Source organism: Lacerta agilis, chromosome 9, assembly GCF_009819535.1.
Source record: "Lacerta agilis isolate rLacAgi1 chromosome 9, rLacAgi1.pri, whole genome shotgun sequence".
In the NCBI taxonomy this organism is placed as follows: domain Eukaryota; kingdom Metazoa; phylum Chordata; class Lepidosauria; order Squamata; family Lacertidae; genus Lacerta; species Lacerta agilis.
Window position 1 is genome coordinate 59,652,979 of NC_046320.1, and position 26,575 is coordinate 59,679,553.

Consider the following 26,575-nt stretch of genomic DNA (forward strand, 5'->3'; position numbering starts at 1 on the left):
TAGCAACGTAGGTACTGCTGCAGTATAGCATTGGCCCTCTCTGCCTGTCCATTCGTTTGTGGGTGCCTGGCCGTCGACAAGTTGAGTTCCACACCCAAGAGCTCCATGAGCTTGCGCCAGAACCGCGACGTAAATTGGCGGCCTCTGTCGCTCACGACCCTCGATGGTACTCCATGCAGCTTGAAAACGTTGTCTACAAACAACCTGGCTGTCTCCTCTGCCGACACTGCCCTGGGACAAGCCACAAAATGGCACATCTTGGTGAGCATGTCCACTACGATTAGCACTGCCGTCTTGCCCTTCGACGCCGGCAGATCTGTCAGGAAGTCAATGGACACCATCTCCCATGGCCTCCCCGGGGTGGGCATGGGATGCAACAGTCCGGCAGGGGGTCTATTGTCACTTTTGACCCGTTGACACAAATCACAAGCTTGCACATAGCCTTTAACGTCCTCCTGCACCCCTGGCCACCAGAAATCCCTGGTGACCAACTGCAAGGTCTTTTGCTGTCCCGGGTGCCCTGCCGAAGGGCTATCGTGCAGTTGCTTGAGAACCTTAGCCCTCAAGTGATCCCCCGGAACATATAATGCTCCCTTGTAGAACAACAGTTCATCCTTGGCTACGAAGCCGTCTTCCACCCCTGTACCTTGTTGCAGGTCTTTGAATTTCTGCTGCGCAAACGCATCTTCCCTAGTTAGACGTCGTATGAGAGACTCTTGATCCCTGGCTCCAGCGCACTGCCATCGGCTGGGTGGCATCACATGTCTCTCCTCTGGCACTCCCTCGTCCTCTAGGTACTGCGGCTTGCGAGACAAGGCGTCCGCCCTCGCATTCTTGTCCCCCGGGACATAATGGATCCTGAAATCAAAGTCGGCAAAAAATTCCGCCCATCTGAGCTGTCTCTGGTTGAGCACTCTGGCTGTTCTCCAGTACTCCAGATTCTTGTGATCCGTGTAGATCTGGATCTGATGGCGGGCTCCGATAAGGAAATGCCTCCATTTTTTGAGCGCCGCTACAATGGCCAACAGCTCCTTATCCCAGATGGTGTAGTTGCGTTCCGATTTGCTGAGTTTTCTTGAGAAAAACGCACAAGGTCTCCAGTCGCCTGCTGCATCCTGTTGCAGCAGTACCGCTCCTACCGCCCTGTCCGACGCATCAGTTTCCATGCGTATGGGCCGCTCCGCGTCGAGGTGCAGCAGCTGTTCCTCTGAGGCGAATACCTTGCGTAACTGCTCAAACGCCTCCTGCGCCTCTGGAGTCCACTGAAACTTCTTCTTAGTACTCAACGTGTCGGTTATTGGGCTAGTGAGCTGCGCAAAATTCCTGATGAACTTGCGGTAGAAATTGCTGAACCCAATGAAGCGTTGTACATCTTTTCTGGTCTTGGGTGTTTTCCAATCCAACACTGCCTTTACCTTCTCCCCGTCCATTGCCAGACCTTTGTCCGACACCCTGTACCCCAGAAAGTCCACTTGCCGCACATGAAATTGGCATTTCTCCAGCTTCGCATACAGTTGATGCTGTTTCAACTTCTGCAACACCTGTCTCACATGCTGCTCATGCTGCTTCTCATTTTCCGAATAAATCAAGATATCGTCCAAAAAACATACACAGCTCCGGTACAACAAGGGACCCAGAACATGGTGCATAAAGGCTTGAAAGGTGTGTGAGCCCGCCTGGAGGCCAAAAGGCATCACTGTGTATTCGTAGGTGCCAAACGGGGTAAACATAGCTGTTTTCCACTCATCTCCTTCTCTGATCCTTATGAGGTTGTAAGCTCCTCGTAAGTCCAACTTCGTGAAAATCTTCCCTTTTCGCACTGCCGCCAACAAGTCGTCGATCCTGGGCATCGGAAAGGCGGTCGGTTTCGTTCGCGAGTTTAAGATCCTGTAGTCGCAAATAAGGCGTTTTTGTGCCGTATTTTTCTTGTCCACGAAAAAAAATCGGACTTCCTCCCACCGCTTTGGATTCTCGAATGAATCCCCTTTCCAAGTTCAGTGTGAGGAATTCCTTCAGCTCCTGCAACTCCTGCTCCGACATAGAATACAACTTTCCTGCAGGCAACTTTGCCCCCGGCAGCAACTCAATTTGACAATCATACGGCCTATGGGGGGGCAGTCTGTTGGCTTCCTTTTCACTGAACACTTCCTTGAAATCTTCATACTGTGGTGGAATTCCCCTGGAGTCTTCCAACCGTACCGTGGCGATCCTCCCCTCCGTCTCCGACGTTTCCACCTCCATCAGGCAATTCTCCGTGCAATGCGAAGATCCGAAGGTGAGCGACCTCTGGTGCCAGGCAACGACCGGATCGTGAAGATCTAACCAACTCATGCCCAATATGATTGGCGCTCCGGACAGGTGTGTGACATTGAAAGCAATCACTTCCTGATGCCTCGAGACGCTCATCCTCATGGGCGGTGTCTGATGTCTCACTTGGCCCCCCAGCAGCTCTCTCCCATCAATTGTGGTCACCACCAGGGGAAAATCCAAAGGCAGTAAATGGATCTGGTGGGCCTTGGCGAAGCTTTCGGACATGAAAGAGGCTGAGCTGCCCGAATCTAGTAGAGCTTCTACCTCTAGGGGGTACCCGTTTGGCAATTCCAGCCGTACCATCAGCACAATTCCCGGCCTGGGCTCCCTTGGAGTCACTGCACTCTGCCGTTGTGGGGGGTTTACTTGCGTGCCGCCTGGTTGGTCTGCTCCTCTCTTTTTTCCAACCAGGCGTTTGGCGTCTCCCTGCTCCTGTGCTTCCCCACTCGCCTCCTGCCCCGCAGCCGCTGCCATCCCTTGCCACACTCGCTTCTGCGAACAACTACGGGCTAGGTGTCCCGTCCTGTCACACACAAAGCATTTGCGCGTCTCCTTCTCCCCCTTGCTTAGCAGCTCCCTGCGAGGTTTCTCTTTGAGGCTTTCTCTTGTGTCCAAACGACCGATTTCCATTGGCTCTTCGGGGGTCAGATGCTGCCTGTTTCCCTGAACCGGCTGAACACCCTGGGAAGGCCTCCTGTAAGCATGGAATGTCTTACTGCCCGGTACATTTCGCCCTTCCCATTCCCTTAGTTCCTGCCGAACCCCCACTTGCAGAGCCAGTTTGATATAAGCATCCGTATCCTTGGGTTTCGGTCCCCTGCTTATTTCATCCAAAATTTCCGGGTTCAGCCCCTGCTGAAAGAGCGCTTCAGTTTGTGGGGCTAAAATCTCCCATCCCAGTTTATGGCAGAGAAGGGTAAATTTAGCCACATAATCTCTCACTGTCCCTTTCCCTTGTCTGAGACTCATGAGTTCCTGCTTTGTTATCTCTTGATCAATGTCACTTGTGTAATGAGCCGCCATGGCATCCAAGAAATCCTGGAGATTCCCAAGCGCTGGGTTGTTGCTTGCCAAAAGTGGGCGTACCCATTCTCTCGCTGACCCCGTCATGTGTGAAATAATAAAGGCTACCTTCTCAGCATCAGTCTCAAAGTCTCTCCCTCTCACCCTCAGGGCATAATCAACCTCCGTCCTGAACCCCAAATATCCCCTGGGGTCCCCATCAAACTTACTCACTGATGCCAGCTGTTGCCTCTGAGTCACCACTGCTGTGGCTCCTCCTCCACCGGTCTTGCGAGCCTCATCAAGCCTAATTTGAAGATCTCGTAAATCTTCCTCCAGTTTGGCAACTCGAAGCTCAGAACGCTTATTTATCTCTTCCAAATCATCAGCTCTGGCTTCTCCTTCCTGCCGAACTTTCAAAATTGCTTCCTTGGCTTGAATCTCCCAGCTGGCCCTCGCAGCTTTCAGCTTCTCTTCGACCCCTTCCATGTCTCCTTTCCAACAGTCCCACAGCAACGCAGTGGAGTTAGGATGTGTTGTCACGGCAACCTTGCCTTTGGTGTTGCGGTGAGATAACAGCCGGCTCGTTTCTCGCTTTTGAAAGCATTTTATTGTCCTTACTAATTACAGAGCTATAATTCACGTCTGCACTCCATTAAAACAAACATCCTAACTGCTATCTTCCTTTACGCGCCTTTTCCAGCACAATAACCCCTTGGTGCTCCGGAAGTGACGCGTGAATATCTTCTTCCCGCTTTTGCTCCCCTCCCCCTGTTTATTACTGACATCAGCACTCCCCCTTTCTTCTGGCGATACCTCTAAGAGATTGCTGTCATCATCGTCGGACGTATCTGTTGAGATTAATGGGCCCGGTTCTCGATACCTCGCCCCCTCCCCCTGCCTGTCTGTTTTGCTGCTTTCCCTCACTGATCCTCCTCCCACGCTCCTCTCCCGATCCAGGCTTGTCTCCGTGACAACAACATTTCATCCAATAGACCTGAGCAACTTTACTGTCCCTTGTTTTTCTCGTATGTGCCCAACCCAGGATTAAATGGAAAGAGTCATCATTTGCTTTGTCAACAGCTGATGTCAGCTCCATTTAAGTAGAGGAAGAACATGCAATTTGCCATAAAGGTAAAATACACATTGCATTTAAGTGGTACCTAGTAAGGTAAGGAGAGGGGTCCACTCAATTAATGTTTTTTTTTAATTAAAACAAAAACAAAAACCTTTCAGGCTCTAGCCATAAGAAGCAGACCCTTTATTTCAGCCTCTTGTCATACCTCCTGGAGTGGCTTCAGGGCAATTCAACGTGATGTTCCCCTGCACTTCGCCCTCCTTCTGAGCAGCTTCACATGTAGCTAGCCTGAAGTTCCTGTCAGGCTCACTGCCTCCTCCACTGCTGTGGCTCTGGGGAAGATGAGAAGGAGTCTGAGAGCTGACGGAGAATACAGACAGTGATGTCCATCCCTGGGATTGGAAGGTCCAAACCCAATGACTTCTCCAGATGGCTGGCCGTGAAGAGATCTTCTGGAGAGTGCTGCTCTCCTTGGTCCTTATCTAAAGAGACCTAAGATTCCAGGTCTGAGTAGGGCTATACCATGGCAGGGAATTTACCACCACCACCACCCAAAAAAAAAAAAAAATCCTGGGCAGTACCTCTTCATTCAAGCCCCTCTGGTTCAAAATGTGTACAGGAAACTATTGGTAGTTTGTGTCTGTGACTTATGACTTGGATATATATGGTTGGTTGGTTGGTTGGTTGGTTAATTGATTGAATATATATCCCACCCTTCCACCCTAAGGAGCCACGGGGCAGCAAATATATATACAATTTAAAAATGAAAACAAAGTATAATCATAATCATATTTATATGCTGCTCCCAAGTAATGTTCTAAAACAGATTAAAACAATCTAAAAATAAAGACAATTAAAAATATACTTCCATATATTAGCCATTTCCAGACTAAATATAAAATATCTAAATATTAATAGATTTAATAATATTAACAATTCAGATATATAATATCTAAATATTTGTGACAACTCTTGGAAGTAGCCAAACTATACTGAAAGTCTCCGGGGAATTTATGGAACACCCCTAATGGAAACACCTTTATTTTAGGGGATCAGTAATGGAGAAAATGTGCCTTTGAAACAGGTTGAAAGGTATCCTTTCCAGAAATTTCAATGAGCCTCTTCTTCTGGCTTTATTGATCTACTTAAATGGTCAGGACAGGCAGGCAAACCACCTTAACCTCAGTCATCCAGGAAGGATGCCTGATGGTATAAATACTCCGGCCGGCCACATCCAGAGGCAGCTCACCTTCTGTGATCCCCAGGACAGGTGGAAGACAAAGCCGACTTTTAAGGTTCCTCCTTAAAAGCTTCTTTGACTTAGGAAGTCGTAACTTCTCAAGGAAACTTTGCTACAATAATCAGACTGGCTGTACTTTTCGCTGCACAAACTCTAGGGCAGAGCTTCCCAGACTTTTCATGTTGGTGACACATTTTTTAAAGACATGCATCATTTCGTGATACAGTAATTCAGTTTTACTAGCAAGCCGGAGGTGAAACTAACCCCTTTACCAGCCCTGGGAGGAGTGTGGGGAGCATTCGCACAACACACGTACACACTGTAGCTGACAAACTAACGTGTCATGACACACAATTAGGAAAGCTCTGCTCCAGGGTGCTCACCTGCCCAGAGTGGCTGCGGAAACCCAGCCAGATGGACGGGGTATAAATAATAACTTCTTGTTGTTGTTGTTGTTGTTGTTGCTGTTGCTGTTGCTGTTGCTGTTGCTGTTGCTGTTGCTGTTATTATTGTTACCCTGACATCCCCACCATCACACACAAAAAATAATGTGATACCTTAAAGTTAGCTTCCCAAAAGCCATGGGAGTGTAAAGGGCTTGTGTTAACTCCAGACACCCTCTGGAGCTCAAATATGGATGGTAAAATATGGGGTGGGGGATGAGGCTAAGGCAGCAATCCTAACCATGTCTAAGGTAAAGGGACCCCTGACCATTAGGTCCAGTCGTGTCCGACTCTGGGGTTGTGGCGCTCATCTCGTGTTAGTGGCCGAGGGAGCCAGTGTACAGCTTCTGGGTCATGTGGCCAGCATGACTAAGCCACTTCTGGTGAACCAGAGCAGCATACGGAAACACCATTTACCTTCCCGCCGGAGCAGTACCTATTTATCTACCAGTACTTGCACTTTGACGTGCTTTCGAACTGCTAGGTGGGCAGGAGCTGGGACCAAGCAATGGGAGCTCACCCTGTCGTGGGGATTTGAACCGCCAACCTTCTGATCAGCAAGCCCACACAGCGCCACCCATGTCCCCTAACCATGTCTACTCAGATGTAATTCCTACTGAATTACCCTTGGGCATTCCCTCCCATTAAGTATGAGACAGGAGCTGTCTTTGTTGTCTGTTCTGTGCTTGCTGAAGATCTTTCCTTTTCAACAAGTCTTTTAAGCAGAGATATTTCCCAGTCTGCACCTGTATCGGAACTGTTTTTTGTTTTTTTAAAGATATTTTCATTGTTCCGTTAATTAGTGAATTAAAAGGGAGAGACATGTGCGTGGCATGCTCTTCCAACCACAGGACCCAGAGTTCTACAGTTCCTTGTGGCAACAGGTGGGGCCAACAGGATGTGACAACAGGAGGGAGAAGAACCATAATCATCAGAGACTTTGAGAACCCAGGTAAGGGGCAGTGAGGTTTGTTGGCTGGCAGGGGAACAGAGCGCTGAGACTCAGTAACAGGATGCCCATAAAGAATAAAAAAGAAGTAGCTGAGATCTCTACCATCCTATCCTGCTCAAGGTTCAGTTAGTTGCCAGTCCTGAAGCATCATCTTTACACCTAAAGACTGTGAGAATATTGTAGATCTGCTGCAAGTTCCTTAATTCATCCTACTCCTGACTCCTAAGTCTTCCTTCTAGAGTACATAAATAATATTTTCCCCTCCTTACACAACTAAGCTCCATGTAGATTATTGTAGAAGTGCTTTCTACAAATTTCCACCAGGACTCAGTTCTGGAAAACTGCCCCCCCCCCATTACATCTTTTCTCTCTGAAAACATTGCCTATTTTGACAAACTTGTATGGAAGGTTTGCAAATCAGATCTTCGATTCAGCCTGAAAGCAACAGGCATGATTCTTTTGACATTAAGCAGCAGTGCCACTTGCTGGCCATTAAAAAGCATGACAGTTTATTTTCGCAGCAGCTTCTAGGACAGCGGTTGCCACTGACAGATGTTGGACTGCATTTCCCATCAGCCCCAGCCAGCATGCCCAATGGTCAGGGATGCAGGGAATTGTAGCCCAACAAACATGTAGAGGACGACAGTGGTGTGGACAGGCTGAGGAGAGATGGGAAGAGCCATTCCTGCAAGGCTGGGAGTGTGTTTTCAACTGGCTTGTGAGGAGCTTACCATTTGCCACCTTTTGGGAAGAGAGATCTGTGGGGGTGCTTTTTTGGCACACGTGCTGTGGGGGCCCTGCATTGTTATGTGGCCTCGGGCAACAGCCCTGGTCCTGCCCCTTCTTTCACAAAGGCACAATTCCCTGGCTGCCAGAGACGCTGACTTGCACCCAGGATTGAGGGGGCCTGACATGCAGCGTGTGTGTCATCATGTGCACGACGCACGATGCGTGTGTGTGTGTGACGTTATGCATGCGGTGCATGCACAACATTGCATCATCAGGAGGAGGCTGAGCCGAGGGCCCAGCAAGGCGCAGCTTCAATGGCTGGTGTTCTTACTCTCTTTCCCTTTCCAGCAGATATTGAAGGGCCTGAAGACACTTCAGCCCTATAGACAGGGCCGTCTTACCGATAGGTGCTAGGGGTGCAGGGCACCTGGGCGCAGGGCTCTCAGGGGTGCCAGGCCGAGAGCCCGGGGCCCGAGAGTTGAGTCTGGGGAAGAGCCCACCTGTCGGTCTGCATATGCTTAAGACAGCCCTGCCTATAGAGTTGGCGCTAGTGCTGGCTGCACACCCTGGTGAAATGTGCTGCAGACACCTATGGTGCTAAGAGTTGTTGGGAAACCCCTAATCCCCTCAAAGACCTACAATTTCCAGAGTTCCCTTGGAAGCAGGATGGACTGTTAAACCGCTCTGGGAACCGTAGCTGAGGAACATCAAGTTAAAACTGGGAAAGTGTAAAGGATTGGGGGTGCTAAACTGGGGGGTTTGTCAACAAGACCCAGGCAGCTCTGTCCACCAGAAGAGGGAGCAGCTGGGCTGTTTATTGCTATTGTACACAAGGTGATACTCTAAGCAGTGGTTCTAAGTCCAGTGGTTGTCTGGTGACACAAACAGACATGCTGGCAAAGTTCATTGGGTTCAGGCCCAGATATGAGTTTTGGGGGCTGGTAACATAAGCAGGAGATTGGACATATTTCCCCAATCCAACCTCCGTTTGCAAGCTTAACAAAATTAGGAGATTCAGAAGCAGCAGGTATATGGCTGGATTGCATATACTGGGCATCATGTTGCTCTCAGATACCCCCTTGGTGCCCATCAATGTCCCCTTGCCCCAAATATTGTACGTTTATATTGAGAGGGCTTAGATTTTGGGGAGGTTGTTTGGTGGGAGGGGGGCTGTTTTTTGTTGTCTTTTATCTCCACATACAAACTTGTCACACTCCTGCTTCTGTTCTCTGACACCTGCACCCAACAGACAATATATCAAAACCATTCAACAGAGATGTATTAAACCAGGTAACTAATTTTTCTTTTACATTTTAAAGTTCTTTATTAGGAAATACAGAGTTGTGTTTTTTTAAAAAAAACTTAGGACCACTTGTATAAAAAAGGGATTAGAAAATAGCCCACAACATTTTCCCAATACAGCTATACATTTATTACAAAATATTACATACATCCTGTATTAATTATACCTCTGAGGCTGTGTGAACAGCTTATGTGCACAGGCATGTGGCAAGTATCTTCTGTGCTGTCTATCTGTGCAGTTGCTACAGTTAACAGATGTCTTTTCATTACCACACAGGTGCATACTGGAGCTGGCTACTATATATTTGGAATCAGTGTTTGCCCTAGGCTGTGCATGGCTGCGATTCTTTTCTTTTGTACAAGCAATGGAAAATAGGTCCTCCTTTAGATCTCTCATTCCTCAAGAACCAGTCTTGTATTTGGGGGTGCTTTAGTTATTCAAATGAAATTTGGGAGTGTGGGGTGTGTGAAGCCTTTCTGTATGTGAGCAACTTTGCTGCATAGAAAAAACCAGCTCCCTCTTTGTCCTCTTTAAAAATGAGGCTTCATTTCCACCAAGGAAATAAACAGTCATGCATACATTCACCATGTTTAAATAGTGGAAGGAGCAATCGTGCTATAAGGCAGAGGAAGACCCACCCTCAAAAAAGAAAAGAAAAATAAACTCCATTCTCCAAACAGCAGGGGGGGGGAATGCTCAAGAATGGAGGGAATGAAATATATTCCTTGTTGTCTCTTCAGTGACGTCACAGGAACTGGCCAATTGATGCCAATAACAAGGCCCAAGCAGCATGAAGACAAGCAAGGGATTTCACTGCTGTGGGGCAGGGGCTAAAGTAAGCTCTGCTACATCACTACTGACCTAATTTCTTGAATCGAAGGAACACAATGTAGGGGCTCTTAAAATGTAGCTGAAGTTCATAGTGGAGATGGTTCCCCAAGTACTTTACTAAAAGGCCTTCTTTTGAATGGAACAAGCATCAGCTGCTACAGTGACAACCTATTCTGGGACTTTTATTTTGCTAATACTGTGGATTACTGTTTCCAATAAGGCTATGCTGTGGTCTAAACTGCTGAGCCTCTTGGGCTTGCCAATCAGAACATCAGCAGTTCGAATCCACGTGACGGGGTGAGCTCCCATTGCTCAGTCCCAGCTTCTGCCAAACTAGCAGTTTGAAAGCATACCAGTGCAAGTTGATGCATAGGCACCGCTGCGGTGGGAAGGTAAACAGCGTTTCCGTGCACTCTGGCACTCGTCACGGTCCTCCGTGCGCCAGTAGCGGTTTAGTCATGCTGGCCACATGACCCGGAAAGCTGCCTGTGGACAAACGCTGGCTCCCTCGGCCTGAAGCAACATGAGCGCCACACCCCATAGTCACCTTTGACTGGACTTAACCGCCCAGGGGTCATTTACCTTTTACCTTTAGCTTGCAAGACACATACACAACAGCCCCCAAAAATTTCAGTGGTAGTGACAGAAACTGATTGCTAGGATGGGGGTGAACTCCTAACTCCCATCAGCCCCAGACAGAATGGCAAATGGGATTATGGGAGTTGTAGGAGAGCAACACGGGGCCAGCCCCAGATTCCCAACCTTTGTGCCAGGCCAGTGCAGAGCTTGTCTGAGGCATGGAACTTGAGTCTTGTTAGAATAAAGTTATAAACTCAAACAAAAATGCAGCTGCTCACTGGAGGGGCCCCTCAAGCCAGCTTAGCCCTCTGAGGCCTGAGGCAAGTCTAGCCGGCTGTCCCCACCTCTGCATGGACCTGCCCTATGTCAGGCAAAATTCCTGGTGGCTTCCACTGTTCTGAGGTGTTGATGAAATATTTTAGTCTCCCTCAGAATTACTCAGGTGTTTTACCTGAGGAAGAACCTCAACATTTGCTTTGACTTGTGCTTTAGACTAACGTTACCAGACATCTCCATTTCCCGGGGACAGTCCCCGGATTTACAAATCAATCCCCGTACAAAATCCATTGAAGTTGAAAAGTGTCCCTGGAATCATTGAAAAAAATCTGGTAACCTTACTTTAGATAGAATTCCGTGGCAACTTGGTAGTGTGTCAAACCTCACATGGTTTGTTCTGCTAATCTTACTCCTCAGATAGGATCCATCTTGAATTTCGCTTTAAGTGAAATTCAGCAGTGACTCTAATTTCCTGTTATCAATATTCACATTGCTAAAAATGATAAAATAAATTAAAAGGTGAGATGGCATCTTGACCTCAAAATATGACGTAGAGTTGGGTTTGTTTTTAATGCTTTAATACCCATCCTGGCAATCGTTATCATCGTAATCGCTAAAAGGCTTATTATGATAAATGTCAAGCATTAACTTTCGGCTTTCTAGCTCCATGCTCCTTGACCAGCTGTCATCTTCCGTACTTGCAGAATTGCTCTTTGTGTCCTCTCTGGATTGGCTGGATTCCCCTTCTATAGAACGACTGTTCTCCTCGCCTTTGGATTCACTGCTTTCTGTTGATCTGCTCTGCTGGCCTTGCCATTCATCGGACCGGAGAGCGTTCGAATCGCTGTCTTCACTGCTGGCGCTGTCTTGGGAATCTTTGCTGCTCTCAGACGATGCACTTTGAGACAACCTGCTGTCACCCTGGCTGGATTCATCTGTGTCCTCGGATGATTCGTCACTCTCTTCTGTAGATGTGCTCTTCTCACTTGATCTGCTGTGTTGTCTCTTAAACTCTCTGGATTCACTGCCCCTTGGCGGGACTTTTCCTACTTCTTCAGTAGAGTCACTCTCCTGCTCTTTAGATCTGCTGACACTAGGTTCATCTGATTTGTCGCTTACCTCTACAGATTTTTTCAAAGTCTTCTCATAGGAGTCCCTGCTGTCTTCAGTGGATTCACTCTTTAAGTCTTCTGCAGATGCAGTGTCGTCATCCTCTCTAGACTGACTGTTCTCATCCTCTCTAGACTGACTAGCCCTGAGTTCTCTGGACTGGCTATCTGCATCTTCCCTGGACTGGCTGTGCACATCTTCCTTGGAGTGGCTGGGTGCATCTTCCCTAGATTGACTGTGCACATCTTCCCTGGACTGGCTGTGCCTAACTTCCCTGGATCGGCTGTGCACATCTTCCCTGGAGCGGCTGCGTGCATCTTCCCTGGATTGACTGTGAGGATCTTCCCTGGAGTGACTGTGCTCAGCTTCCCTGGATTGGCTGTGCACTTCTTCCCGGGAGTGACTGTGCTTGGCTTCCCTGGATTGGCTGTGCACATCTTCCCTGGAGTGGCTGTGCTTGGCTTCCCTGGAATGGCTGTGCACATCTTCCCTGGAGTGGCTGTGCTTGGCTTCCCTGGATCGGCTGTGCACATCTTCCCTGGAGTGGCTGTGCTTGGCTTCCCTGGATCGGCTGTGCACATCTTCCCTGGAGTGGCTGTCAAAGGTCTCTTTGGACTGACTGCGGCTGTGCCCTCTGGATGAAGGCTTTACAGCCTCTCTGGAATGACTGGTTGCATGCTCTCTGGATCTGCTGGGAACATTTTCTGTTGATTGACTAATGTCTTCTACAGACTGGCTTTCTTCTTTGGAATCAGCATCCTCCTCCTGCAGGGACTTTTTCTCTTCAGGGCTGTGATCTTCATCTGAATCAGCATCAACATAATGGTATACTTTCCTGGCAAACTGTTCCACTGATTTGCTGTGATGTTTGGCTTTTCTCTGCCCGTTTTCTCTGCTGCTTTCCTGGCTGCTTTCTTTTGAATGGACATCTCCATGAAGCATGTGAGAATCACTGTCATGGCTCTCAAAGATGTTTGGGTCATCTCCCTGCATTCCTTTGTCATCAAAATCATACCTATCCTCCTGGCTGCTGCTGTAACTATCACTTCCTTGTGTTTTGCTATAATCAGTAATGTGGTTATTCTCTTTTTCAAGGTCTCTGCTCTCGCTACTGCTGCTACTGCTGCTACTACTGCCATCATGGCGTTGGCCGATAGCATTGTCACCATCTTGCTCCCCGTTGGTCACCCAAGTTTGCTGATCATTTCCTTTGTTTGGAGTTTCAGTGTGCCCATGAGTGGCTTCCTCCTTATGTCCATCATCACCACTGGCACCCTCATCATTGGACAGATCACTCCCTCCTTTCCCCATGAAAGTATACAAGACTTGATCAGGGGTATAAAGCATGCCATCATTTTCAACATCAAACTGTTCTTTGGATTTTCTGATATGGCTGTGGTCTCCATGAACTTCATTTTGATCCTCCTATAAAAGAAGACAAATGGGAAGGGAGGCAAAACTCTATTATTTCACATTGTTTTTAGAGTTTCATAGGCCAAGTGGCACTCTTGCTTCTACCCCAACAAGCACCTGTTTTTGCAAAAGCAAGGTGGTTCTTTTACAAAGAGATTCAGAAGCAATACAAAATACACAAGTGAGAGAGAAGATTAAAGCTTTTATTCTAAAACAGCAAATAATGTATTCATAGAATCATAGAGTTGGAAGATACCACAAAGGCCATCCAGTCCAACCCCCTGCCAAGCAGGAAACACCATCAAAGCATTCCTGACAGATGGCTGTCAAGCCTCCGCTTAAAGACCTCCAATGAAGGAGACTCCACCACACTCCTTGGCAGCAAATTCCACTGTTGAACAGCTCTTACTGTCAGGAAGTTCTTCCTAATGTTTAGGTGGAATCTTCTTTCTTGTAGTTTGAATCCATTGCCCCGTGTCTGCTTCTTATACCAAGCAAGCACTTCAATCTGCCACTTGGAAGCCCTCAAGAAGCGGAGAAGCGACTCCCCCAGTCTCAGTTTGCACAGCCCTGCAGCCGATCAGTCTATGAACAAGCTTCAGAGAAACTCTGCCCAAACTGTCAGATTTTATAGGCAACCTGTGTAGCTTTCAAGACTGGCTACGTGCAGATCATCCATTAGCTACCTCCTCTCAAGGCCTCACTTTCTCAAAACATGTCAAACATGAGAGAAGGTACCAAGTACTATCCTTCCAAACTGAAAAAGTAGTGGGGGGGGGCCTTCACCTCCTCACAATGTTCCCAAAACATCTAAGACTGTTCTCAAAACATTCATATTACAAAATAACGATGAGAAGCCAAAATACATTCCATCAAAAAACTCAACAAGAGAAAGGGAGGAGGAAGGGACAGAAGCAGGAAGGGCTCTGTGTAAGACCACTAACTCCTCAATACATTTTGTCTTCCAGATGCATTTCCCATATGGAACCACAACGCAGCATTTTGCTGCTGTACCTATCAAAATGTTACAACTGAGTGAAAATGGCCTCCTAAAATTCTCAACTCTATAGTTTCAGGCAGTGAAATTGGGAGCAGGGTAGGACTGTGCAGCTCAACTGACTTCCACCCAGGTGAGTTGCTGCAGTATACCGAGATGGGGTGGGAGATGGCAGTTGCAAGGTTGGCGCAGTGCAAATACAGCAGAGCAGTCAATCTGGCGTTCCTGCTGGCGTGTTTTCACCGTGCCAACCACACCACGGCCATGCTGCTCTCTGTCCCGGTGTGCTGCTGTGACTCAGCCAGATGGAGGTCCAGGCTGGGTGGGGAAAGCAGCTGTTAGTATGTAGAGAGACTTGGCAATTGGGTAGGGGAGAAAGAAAAGTCAGGCACAAGAAACTAAAGAGGAAAAATGAGGCGGGAACATCACTGGGGAGTGAATCTATTGAAGCGGGGGCTGTGATCAAACATTATATGCAGGCAGGGGAGTTTGGAGCTAAGTGCTCGAGCCTAAGCTGCAAGGGACAGCAGAGGATCTGGGAGCAGCAAGAGAGTGAGTTGCAGTGGGAACATCACCTTGCTGTGCCACACCAATTCACTAAAGAGGACTCCATCAACAAGGAGGACTGAAGGGTTGGCACATTGTATAGGAAAGGATTGTCTTATATTTGAAGGGAAGTTTGTTCTTTTATAAAGCTTTGTGAACTTTGCTTGTGCAGGTTTCAGACTTTCATCTGAAGGTCCTGTGTGAGTGTCTGGAGGCGGTTGGAGGATGGATGGTGGCTAACAGATTGAAGTTGAATCCTGACAAGACAGAAGCACTGTTTTGGGGAGACAGGAGGCAGGCACGTGTGGAGGACTCCCTGGTCCTGAATGGGGTAACTGTGCCCCTGAAGGACCAGGTGCTCAGCCTGGGAGTCATTTTGGACTCACATCTGTCCATGGAGGTGAAGGTCAATTCTGTGTTCAGGGCAGCTGTTTACCAGCTCCATCTGGTACGCAGGCTGAGACCCTATCTACCCGTGGACTGACTCGCCAGAGTGGTACATGCTCTAGTTATCTCCCGCTTGGACTACTGCAATGCGCTCTACGTGGGGCTACCTTTGAAGGTGACCCGGAAACTACAACTAATCCAGAATGCAGCAGCTAGGCTGGTGACTGGGAGTGGCTGCCAGGACCATATAACACTGGTCCTGAAAGACCTTCATTGGCTCCCAGTACGTTTCCGAGCACAATTCAAAGTGTTGGCACTGACCTTTAAAGCCCTACACATCCTTGGCCCAGTATACCTGAAAGAGCGCCTCCACCCCCACCCCCCATTGCTTATGATGGGGAAATAATTCTGGCTACTGCAATTCAAAGGTTTATACGGTAACCTTTTAAATACCTACCAGAGATGTTCCGTCAGCAGACTGATCATCAGAACTGTCCCCATGGTCATGGTAGTCCTTGTCATCTGCCCATTTCCTCTGAACTGTCTGGTGGTGGACTCTGAAATAATTGCCGTCATCATTGTCCCGAGTGATCCATTCATGGTCATCTTCTGAAGAGCTCTCTAGGCTTCCACTGGAAACTTTCCTGATGAAGTTCTTGCCTTCACTGCTCTCATGGCTAGTGCTCACACGTTCACTGACATCTTTCCTTCCGTTTTCCATGCTTGTGCTTAGCCTGCTCCCTGTATCTTCATCACTAACATCTGTGGAATCAGCTACCTCGTTCAAGCTTCCTTCAATTGCTGTAGCCTGTACAAAATATGGACATTAAGGAATGCCTTGTTGCAGTTTTGTTGTTGCACCTGTTCTTATGCATTTGTTATATTATAATAAATGTCAAAAATAGTGTGGCTCCTATCACATGGGAGTATATCAGCAACCCCTACACTCCAGCTGTTTCATCCTACAACTCACATCATCTCTGTTCATTGGCCATGGTGGCTAGGCTAATGAAAGTTGAAGGCCAACAACATTTGGAGAGGCATATGTGCAGAGGTGTATTTCTAACAAATTTTGTGTGTTTGCGTGTCCAACTCCTTTGCCGGGCTGGCCCTATCATTAGGTAGAGCGAGGCAACTCCTGGGATTTTCTGCCTCAGGTACCAGAATAACGTGGATGTCATTGGGTACTATGCACCTTGACTTTGGGAGGAACCACCATTTGCTGATCTGCCTCAGGCAGCAGAATGCATTGAGCCTTTGCCTCAGAAGACCTAAGTGGAAGCTGCTCCCCAGCAACTGGTAGCAAAGGAAGGCTTGCTTTTATTGAGGGCTGAGTTCCAGCTTGTGTCAGTGGTCATCAGTAGGCTGTGAGACAGACAACAAAAGGCAACGCTTGGGAAAACCAAGGAGGAGTGCAAGAAATACTGTCTAAATAATTCTAGTGCAGCAGATGGCCATGTGATTTCATCCACAGCACAACTCAAAATCTAAGGGAATTGTTTTTTTGGTTGGTTGTGTTGCTCTCAATGTAACTTGATGATCTCAAGTACTAGAGAGAGTTCTTTCCTGTTTTTGACTTCTAAAATAATTTTGTAGCAGAATTCATCATTTGATGAAAGAGAAAGCACAATGACCTGCTTACCCAATGTTCCTCAGAGCTCCTGTGATGTACACCTAGGTGTCTGGATACCTAGATATATTAAAAGAAGAAAAACATGAATGAATGAATGAATGAATGAATGAATGAATGAATGAATGAATGAATGAATGCTGTAGCTGTTACAGAAACTATTCAGAAGAAAGTCTGCACAAAGGACACAAGCCAGTTGAAGTTACATGTTTGTATATCCTACTGATTTCAGCGGGTGAGCTGAGGACATACTTAAAACCAAACATGTTTAAAATGTCAGGGTTGCAATGGATTTTTTAAAAATACTTACAGGACGAGCACAGGATAGAGCCCACAGGGAGATAAACAAGAGCGCCGTCCGCTTCGTATTCATTTTAGTTTCTGTAACAACATCAAAAGCAGCGTGTAAAAATAGAGAGTGAGCAGCAACTGTATTGGCCATTTTTAGGTCAGAGATGGTAAAGAGTCCCTCATCACTGCTCCTTTTCACCATGCTGGTGCCAGAGTACACACCTGGCTGCTTTATGCAGAAAGACCTAGACCAGGCTTGCTAAGACTAGTCATTTCTTTTTGCAGGGCAGAATGGCCCACTGCATGTTGCTAGCAAGTGGATTCAGCCCACATGCTGCCAGCTGCCAATTTCATGCCAGCTTAGAGCAAGAAACCAGTGTTGCTTGCTAAAACTATGCATGATGTCCAACTATGCAACAATAGTGGAAAACCAAATTTGCGTGTACATTTTATTTTTCCAGGCAGTTATTACTTCATGTGTTTTGAGCACACAAGCTGCACCGGGGCCGGCCCACTCGTGAGGCAAAATGAGGTGACCACCTCAGGTGGCAGGATCCACAGGGCCAGCATATCCTGATGTAGATCTTTTATCTCCCCCCCCCCCATGTTCTTGATGTAGATCTTCACTCACCCCTTCTTCTCTGGTGGTGGTAGGGAAGGGGGCGTTGTTTTCCAGTTGGCCTCAGGTGCCCAAATGTATTGGGCTGGCTGTGGTCTGCACTTTAAAGCACACCACATGGACAAACAAAACCGTATTTTGATAAAGAGGGCATGCCTGGAACTTTACAGTGGTACTTCAGGTTAAGAACTTAATTCGTTCTGGAGGTCCGTTCTTAACCTGAAACTGATCTTAACCTGAGGCCGTGGCACGATTTCTGTTCTCATCCTGAAGCAAAGTTCTTAACCCGAGGTACTATTTCTGGGTTAGCAGAGTCTGTAACCTGAAGCATCTGTAACCCGAGGTACCACTGTATTTGTAAAATGCGTCCTCCTGCACATAATCTAGTGGTTGTGCACAGAATGTTGACTGCCTTTCTGAGAAGTTGAATTAATTGGGTATATTTTATTGTAGACAGCTTTGGGGGTTTTGCAATGAAGCAGCATACAAATGCTACTGAATAAATAAAACATATAGAGCCATCATTGCTTTGTGTCCCACCATGCTTTCGTAACACTTCAAACGGTACCCCTGAAAAGGCTGAGAGGGAAACAGAGAATCGGGAACCAACACCCGCATTTTGGTATGACTCATAGGTGACTCACTACACCCCGCCGCTAAAAACTTCAGAAATGGTATTTAAAGGATTGTTTAATAAATAAATTCCGTTTCCTAACTACGTGAAAGAAACAAGGGTATATCTCACACATCCACATAAGCACTCATAAGAACTAGTGTGGTGTAATGGTTAGAGCACTGGACTAGGACCTGGGAGACCAGGGTTCACATTTCCACTCAGCCACAAAGCTCACTGGGTGACATTGGGCCAGTCATTGCCTCTAAACCTGACCTACTTCACGGGGGGGGGGGCTGATTTAAAAAAACAAAAAAACATTTTTATTGGTTTTTAAACCAATAAAAGAACCATTAAACACTTGTCCAGCAGTGCCTCTAATGATGTTTGCCCTATCCATTGACTTTAGACATCAACTTACACATTCCATGTTCAAACATATTACTTAACGTAACTTCTCCACTGAGAATATTGAGCGGTTGGCATAACAAGGTCCTGATTTGGGTCCTCATAGTCAAAGAAAGGGGTTCCACGTCTCTTGGAAGGTGTCCCTATTTGTTATGTCTTTAATTGCCCTCCTGTGTTTGGTAAGGCACTCAGACATTGCTGGACCCCAGGCATTATTTCCCCATATGTTCCGGGGTATTTCAGCCTGTTCTTCCGATGCTGAGCTATTGCTAATTGTGCTGTGGTCAGTAGGAAGCCTAACTAGTTCTCCGCGATGCGGTGTAGAGCCCAAGTCTATGTCCAAAGATAGGAGGGCTAAGGCAAGGTGTTTGGGGGGGGGTTAATTGCAGAGAGGGAGAACCATGTCTACGTGACTTGTAGAAACCTTGAGTGACTTGTAGAAAAAGGAAGTAGATAAATGCAGTACATAAATAATGTACCTTCTTTATTTTAAAGTGGTAAGCTTCCCCCTCCCCCCAAAAGAGAAATGGACAAGAACAGGGGTCAGCAACGTTTTTCAGCCGTGGGCCGGTCCACCGTCCCTCAGACCATGTGGTTGGCCGGACTATATTTTGAAGAAAAAAAATGAACGAATTCCTATGCCCCACAAATAACCCAGAGATGCATTTTAAATAAAAGGACACATTCTACTCATGTAAAAACACGCTGATTCCCGGACCGTCTGCGGGCCGGATTGAGAAGGCGATTGGGCCGCATCCGGCCCATAGGCCTTAGGTTGCCTACCCCTGGACAAGAATGATCCTAAGCCGCTTGCAACATGACTTAGTAAATTTCATGATTGAGTTATATGAAATAAAGGGAGCCGATGCAATTGGGAAAGTGAAGAATCCCCCCAGGTCATTCCTTTTCACACAACCACACACAATACCTTTGTACAGTTAGGTACAGTGGTACCTCGGGTTACAGACGCTTCAGGTTACATACTCCGCTAACCCAGAAATAATGCTTCAGGTTAAGAACTTTGCTTCAGGATAAGGACAGAAATCGTGCTCTGGCGGCGCGGCGGCAGCGGGAGGCCCCATTAGTTAAAGTGGTGCTTCAGGTTAAGAACAGTTTCAGGTTAAGAACGGACCTCCGGAACGAATTAAGTACGTAACCAGAGGTACCACTGTATAGATGCTACCTCAAAGACAACAACATTGGGGATCACCTGCACACAGTATTCTCAACAGAGGGCCTTTTCGGTAGTGGCGCCCACCCTGTGAAACACCCTTCTATCAGATGTCAAGGAAATAAGCAGCTATCCTATTTTTAAGAGACATCTGAAGGCAGCCCTGTTTAGGGACGTTTTAAATATTTAATGCTGTGTTGTTTTAACATTCGTTTGGGAGCCGCCCAGAGTAGCTGGGGAAGCTCAGCCAGATGGGCGGGGTACAAATAAATTATTATTATTATTATTATTATTATTATTATTATTATTATTATTATAATATAACAAACATTGGGACTAATTATCCATGGATAGAAGAGAAGAGTTTGAATTTGATATCCCGCTTTATCACTACCCGAAGGAGTCTCAAAGCGGTTAACATTCTCCTTTCCCCTCCTCCCCCACAACAAACACTCTGTGAGGTGAGTGGGGCTGAGAGACTTCAGAGAAGTGTGATTGGCCCAAGGTCACCCAGCAGCTGCATGTGGAGGAGCGGAGATGCGAACCCAGTTCACCAGATTACAAGTCTACTGCTCTTAACCACTACACCACGCTGGATAGTGGTCTATTAGGAGAAGAGGCACTTCCCCACTTTTTTAACAAGTCAGGGGTGACTGTCTATTACTGGCTCTGGCTCCACCTACTGTTGGTCTCCCTGCCTTTTGCCTTACTGGTCCCGATGGGCACCAGTCACTAGTACTACTGTTAGTAATAAGTGTACATGCTCCCTCGCACCGTGGAGCTGCCCCTTTCCTTCTTGGTGCATATGTAGCATACAGATCTCCTATCACAGATTGATAATAATATTCACTACAGCTGGAACCTTTTGTATTGCCTGATAAACACGGAAGCACAATCCTTTTGAATGGTGACACCATGCTGAGATTCATCAAATGATTAGATAAGAAGTGATGAGATATCAAGAGATGATGCATAAAAATCAGCCCTAAGCCCTGTTCAGCCAGTGGGGGCGCACATATTTCAACAATAAATAATGGAAACCAGGTACATATTATTAGCAAACATGGCATTAATATTACAGAATTACAGAATAGTAGCGTCGGAAGAAACCCCGAGGGTAATCTAGTAGTCCAACCCCCCACAATGCAGAAATCCTGCTCATAGCTGTCCTTGGGCAGGCTTGAACCACCAACCTTCTGGTTAACAGCCAGACACACACAACTTGTATTTTGCAGGCAAAATTTGTAGGCAAGGTTCTCCCAGTTTATTGTTCTGTCTCCACATGCATCCAAATTTGCAATTTATAAAACACCCATTTCCATTGTTCAATGAATATCAAAATGATTCAAAGACCCTTTTTGCATAAATCTCATAAACATCAGATAATGGGAACAGGGACCTAACATTCTCCTTCTTCATCATTCATTAATGCTTCTTCATTAATCTCCCGCAGACTTCTCATTAATACAGTTCCAGCAGTTGCCCCCTGTGCTGGCTTTAACTCTTAACAGCATCGGAACAAGGAAAATAATTTAAGATTTTACCTTTGTGCCTGTCTCAATGAGGTTGCTCCAGGGTTTTCTTTTTTTCCGAAGTTGCTCCACCAAAGCACATCAGTTTGGGATCTAATTCTTGAACACCAGTTTTTGACATCTTCTATGACTGTGCACGAATTTAAACTCTGCTTCAGCTACAAAAGGACCAATCAGGAGGAAGAGAGTGATGTCATCAGGTGTCATCAGGCATCCAGGCTGCCCCCGCTTCCCTTCTGCCTCCAAATGGACGTTTCCCCTAAAAATAAGCTGTGGTTCTGAAAATGACTAGACCAGTTTTGCATTTAATGAGGGATTTTGCTAAGGGTTCATTTGGATTTCTAAATTTATGCCACTTCTCATGCATGCAGGTTTATGAGTGTAAACAATTGCAGTGTCACCCACATTTATACCCAGAGTGCTGTCATCCCCAGTCGGACTCGCTTCCTGCTAATATATGTATTATACCAGTAGACAGTTTGTACCAAAATGCTTCCGTCTTTAGCATAAAAAGATTTGTGGGCTAGCATATCTTCTCGCCTTACAGCCACCATGTGGGAGGATGCTTAGAACAGCTGCAACACTGAAATGAAACTGCTGAATTTGCCCTTTGCAGCTGTGATACAACCAATTGGCATGCTACAGGGAAAGAAGCTTGCACCCAGCCATAGCTGTCAACTTTCCCCTTTTCTTGCAAGGAATCCTATTCGGAATAAGGGAATTACCCTTTTAAAAAAGGAAAAAGTTGACAGCTATGCACCCAGCTAGGAGTTTCTTTAGCATGTCTGCTGTGACTGCTTAGGCAGCGGAAGAGGCAAGCTGTTTTTCAGATTCAGCTTAAAATTTAAAACTGAAAAGTGGGTTGCCTCTTCAGCGTGCGGTAGACACAGTGCTGGATTAAACCCTGTGGAGGACCCTAGGCAGTCAAAATCGGGGGGGGGGCTCACAAGAGCAACAGCAAACAATATTTATGCTTCTACTCAGCTACTTGCAGATATTCTACTAGGATCTGGAGTTGGCAGGAACTTGCAACACACTAACTCACAGAAAGCTTTGTACCTGGAGGTTTCTGGTTCATGCACTCTAGTGGGATAACATTGAACTAAGAAAGCTTGATTGTAATTTTCTTTCAAGATCAAATCAATATTATTTCGGTGCGTTGTCACGGGGCCTCTAAAAGGCATGGGGCCAATAGGCTGGCACCTACTCTGCCTATCCAGCACTGGGTAGACACTTCAAAGGAACATCTAAATATTATTCTTGTTAGTTTCATTGTGGTTTCAAGGAACATATAAAAGTTAATCTAGAGCTAGACCACTGCTGAGTGCCCTAACCAGAGCACTGTAACCATTTGATGTAGTGCAGTGGGCTCTGTTTCTAATAGCTCATAATATTATTGCTCTATTATTTATTGCTCATCATTCTGCCCAGACACTGAGGTCCAGCTCCGAAGGCCTTCTGGTGGTTCCCTCACTGCAAGAAGTGAAGTTACAGGGAACCAAGCAGACGGCCTTCTTGGTAGTTGCGCCCGCGCTGTGGAATGCCCTCCCACCAGATGTCAAAGAAATAAACAACTATCTGACCTTTAGAAGACATCTGAAGGCAGCCCTGTTTAGGGAAGATTTTAATATTTGATGAATTATTGCATTTCAATATTTTGCTGGAAGCTGCCCAGAGTGGCTGGGAAAACCCACCCAGATGGGCGGGGTATAAATATATGATGATGATGATGATGATGATGATGATGATGATTTGATTGCATTGATATGCTTATTATATTTGTAATTAACCGGTGTGTTTTAATGATTGACAATTTTTTTATGATTACCTTAAAATGTTGCAATGTTCATATTATTACTGAGCTTAGTTCTGGGGGCGAATCTGCTTGCGTGGTGAAAGTGGTCACACCAGAAGCTGTGGATTGGAATGGAAGAAAATGTTAGTCAAGATTTCCTTGGGCCATGACCGAAGAAGGCGTGAATGCCTGCCTTGAAGGCAGAAATGTTATCTATCTGGAGTGTGCAAGAGGCAGAGATGCTGACAAGGCCTTTCTTTAGCCAAGACCATACACCAGTGTGAAGGAGCATGGAAGATTTGTTTCTCGAGCTGGTTAGCAGAGCTGGGTAACCTTTGCGAGTCTCCCTATAGCTCAATAAGGCTTGGAATCATGTCAACCCCTAAAATTGGGGGAGGGGGGGCTGTTTCTGCATGTGTTTGTCCTGCGACCTGTCATTTACCGATATAGAGCTAAAAATTTAGTTTAAAAAAAACTGGGCTAAGGGAAAAGGACAAATCAGAATTCAGAAAATTTGGAGCATCATTGAGCTTCAAAAAGATAGTTCACTCAGTGCTAGAGCTCCATCCTCATCCGTCTTATTCTTCACTTAATTTGATTTTTTGCTTAGTTTCATGTTTTTTTCTAATAGATTTCTGTTTGCTCCAGTGCCTTCAGAACCCAGTTTGCCTTTTATGCTTTGAATCTGTTTTTCCTTCAGTTTTGAAGCTGTTGCCATTTTTTCTCTAAGCCAGTCCTTTGGGGCTGTGACCCATAAACAATCTTGAACATATTTTGTTTTTTGCTTGTTGTCTGATGAGATTTACACTTCATTGTTTTGTTTCACCTTTCCTCTTTAATCTGGACTCCTCTCAGTCCTACCCATTAGATCCAGCAGTGTTCTCTCATCTCTTCCACGAACCCAGAGAAACTGGTCCTTTTGAACCCGTACCTGAATAGGTAGCTATTATAGTCTTTCTTTAGTCTTTTTCTTAATATTTAGGCTATGTTCCTATATGCTTGATCATTTTGGTTGCCCTTTTCTCAACTTTTCCCAAGTCTACTGTATCCTTTTAGAGGTGAAGCAACCAGAAGTGTACACATTATATTCCAAATGCTGTATCCTCCCGATAGGCAGTTCAAATCCCCACCGCAGAGTGAGCTCCCGTTGCTCTGTCCCAGCTTCTGCCAACCTAGCAGTTCGAAAGCACACCAGTGCCAGTAGATAAATAGGTACCGTTGTGGCGGGAAGGTAAACGGCATTTCCGTGTGCTCTGGCTTCTGTCACAGTGTCCCTTTGCGCCAGAAGCGGTGTAGTCCTGCTGGCCACATGACCTGGAAAGCAGTCTGTGGACAAACGCCGGCTCCCTCGGCCTGAAAGTGAGATGAGCGCCGCAACCCCATAGTCGCCTTTGACTGGACTTAACCATCCAGGGGTCCTTTACCTTTATATTTTTTATTCTCCAAGGATTATATTCTGGTGGAAGCTGCCCGGAGTGGCTGGGGCAACCCAGTCCAATGGGCAGGGTACAAGTTACAAATTATTGTTGTTGTTGTTGTTGTTGTTGTTGTTATTCGGTCACACCATAGATGTGTATAATGGCATTATACAGAGGCAGTTTTCTTTGCGTTTTCTGCTGCGAATTGATCCTCCCAAATTAATGGTCTGATCCGAGTGTAAGTTTCCACCGGATCACAGATTAACATGGAAATGGACCGGAACGGACTTGGACATGAAACCATGTGAAAGCAACACAGACCAGAAATAATACTGTCTTATCCCTATGAAGAGGTGCTGGGGAAACATACACCAATGACTGCGCCCAGCTCGGACCTAAATAAAACCTTGCCACATCCTGTTAGTGAGACATGAGGGACTGGAGGCAGAGAAAGCTTACCCAAGCAGAAGAAAATCCATGACGGCAACTGCAGCTTCCCCACTTCCTCACACTCAGCTCAGCCATTTCCTCATGACACCCACAAGGAATGTTAGGAATAGCTGCCAGGGAGGGCTTCTCCAAGCTTGCTTGAGAAACCAAGCTTTATATAAATTGCTAAGAAGAAGCGCTTAAGAAAACAAAAACTTCACAAACTTGTCTCTGGCATAAAGGGGGCATATACATTACTTCCAAGAGGGACTTCCACCTGAGGCTCTGGGAGAGGCTCCTCTGGGTGGTACGTCACTTTGCGTTTATCATTTGAAAGCCCTCGTAAAAATCCGTCAGGATCCGGGTGCAAATTTCTCCCTTACACAGGTTTGTATGCAATGTTGCCTACTATATGTATTTTGCAAAGCAATTTCCCCGAGTATAAAATATTTTGCATGTTATTCTCACTCATTATATGCACGTTTTACTCCGATACATGCATTTTGATCCACATTACTTTTCTGGAGAACTGCATTTCAAAACTTGGAGGAAGACTGGTCCATCCCCACATTCCGGGCCTTGCAGCTGCCCTGCCCCATCCCCATCCTGGACAACAGACCCACCTTACCACATGAGCCACAACTGCATGAATGGCATCAACCAGACACCTTGGAGAGCCACTGCCAATCAGAGCAGACAGTACTGCTGCTGAGTGGACAAGTAGCATGGGGGTTGACTACCCAAGCCGCCATTTTGGATTTTGTAATACACAGAGCTGTTTTGAACTGAGGAATGAAGGGGGGCTGCTTTGAATTGCACTGTTGTTGTGCTTGTTTATGCAGGTCCGCAATACCTGCTCAACCTGTAAGGTAAAGGTAAAGGGACCCCTGACCGTTAAGTCCAGTCATGGACGACTCTGGGGTTGCGGCGCTCATCTCGCTTTAGGGAGCTGGCGTACAGCTTCCGGGTCATGTGGCCAGCATCACAAAGCCGCTTCTGGCAAACCAGAGCAGCGCATGGAAACGCCATTTGCCTTCCTGCCAGAGCAGTACCTATTTACCTACTTGCACAGGGGTGTTTTCGAACTGCTAGGTTGGCAGGAGCAGGAATCAAGCAATGGGAGCTCACCCCATCACGGGGATTCGAACCGCCAACCTTCTGATCGGCAAGCCCTAGGCTCTGTGGTTTAACCCACAGCTCCACCCGCATCCCTGCTCAACCTGTACATTTGTATATAAATCTGCTCTATCTTTCAAAGGGAAACAGAGCTATCCCACCTGACCAGGGCTCAGGAAAAGAGGAATGTGAAACCATAATTTTTTTGACATACCGGTACTTCATACAGTTCAGGAAATGCAACATTTTCCCTAGCCAGCAACTCACCAGTAGTAAGTAGGTTCAGCTACTTACATACAAACCCCTAAATAACTCTGAACCACCTTACTGGGGGGGGGGATCTTCCTACAAATCTTC

General features: G+C 46.5%; 1 protein-coding gene across 1 annotated transcript; it reads right to left on the bottom strand.

Moving 5' to 3' along the window:
* Positions 1-11,049: 11,049 nt before the first annotated feature.
* On the bottom strand, positions 11,050-17,202 carry LOC117053480 (dentin matrix acidic phosphoprotein 1-like). Its single transcript, XM_033161224.1, has 4 exons — positions 17,137-17,202; positions 16,839-16,886; positions 15,654-16,004; positions 11,050-13,278 (listed from the first exon to the last, which is right to left on the bottom strand). The coding sequence occupies exons 1-4, from the start codon at positions 17,197-17,199 to the stop codon at positions 11,320-11,322; spliced, it is 2,421 nt and encodes an 806-aa protein (XP_033017115.1). The 5' UTR covers positions 17,200-17,202; the 3' UTR covers positions 11,050-11,319.
* Positions 17,203-26,575: the final 9,373 nt, after the last annotated feature.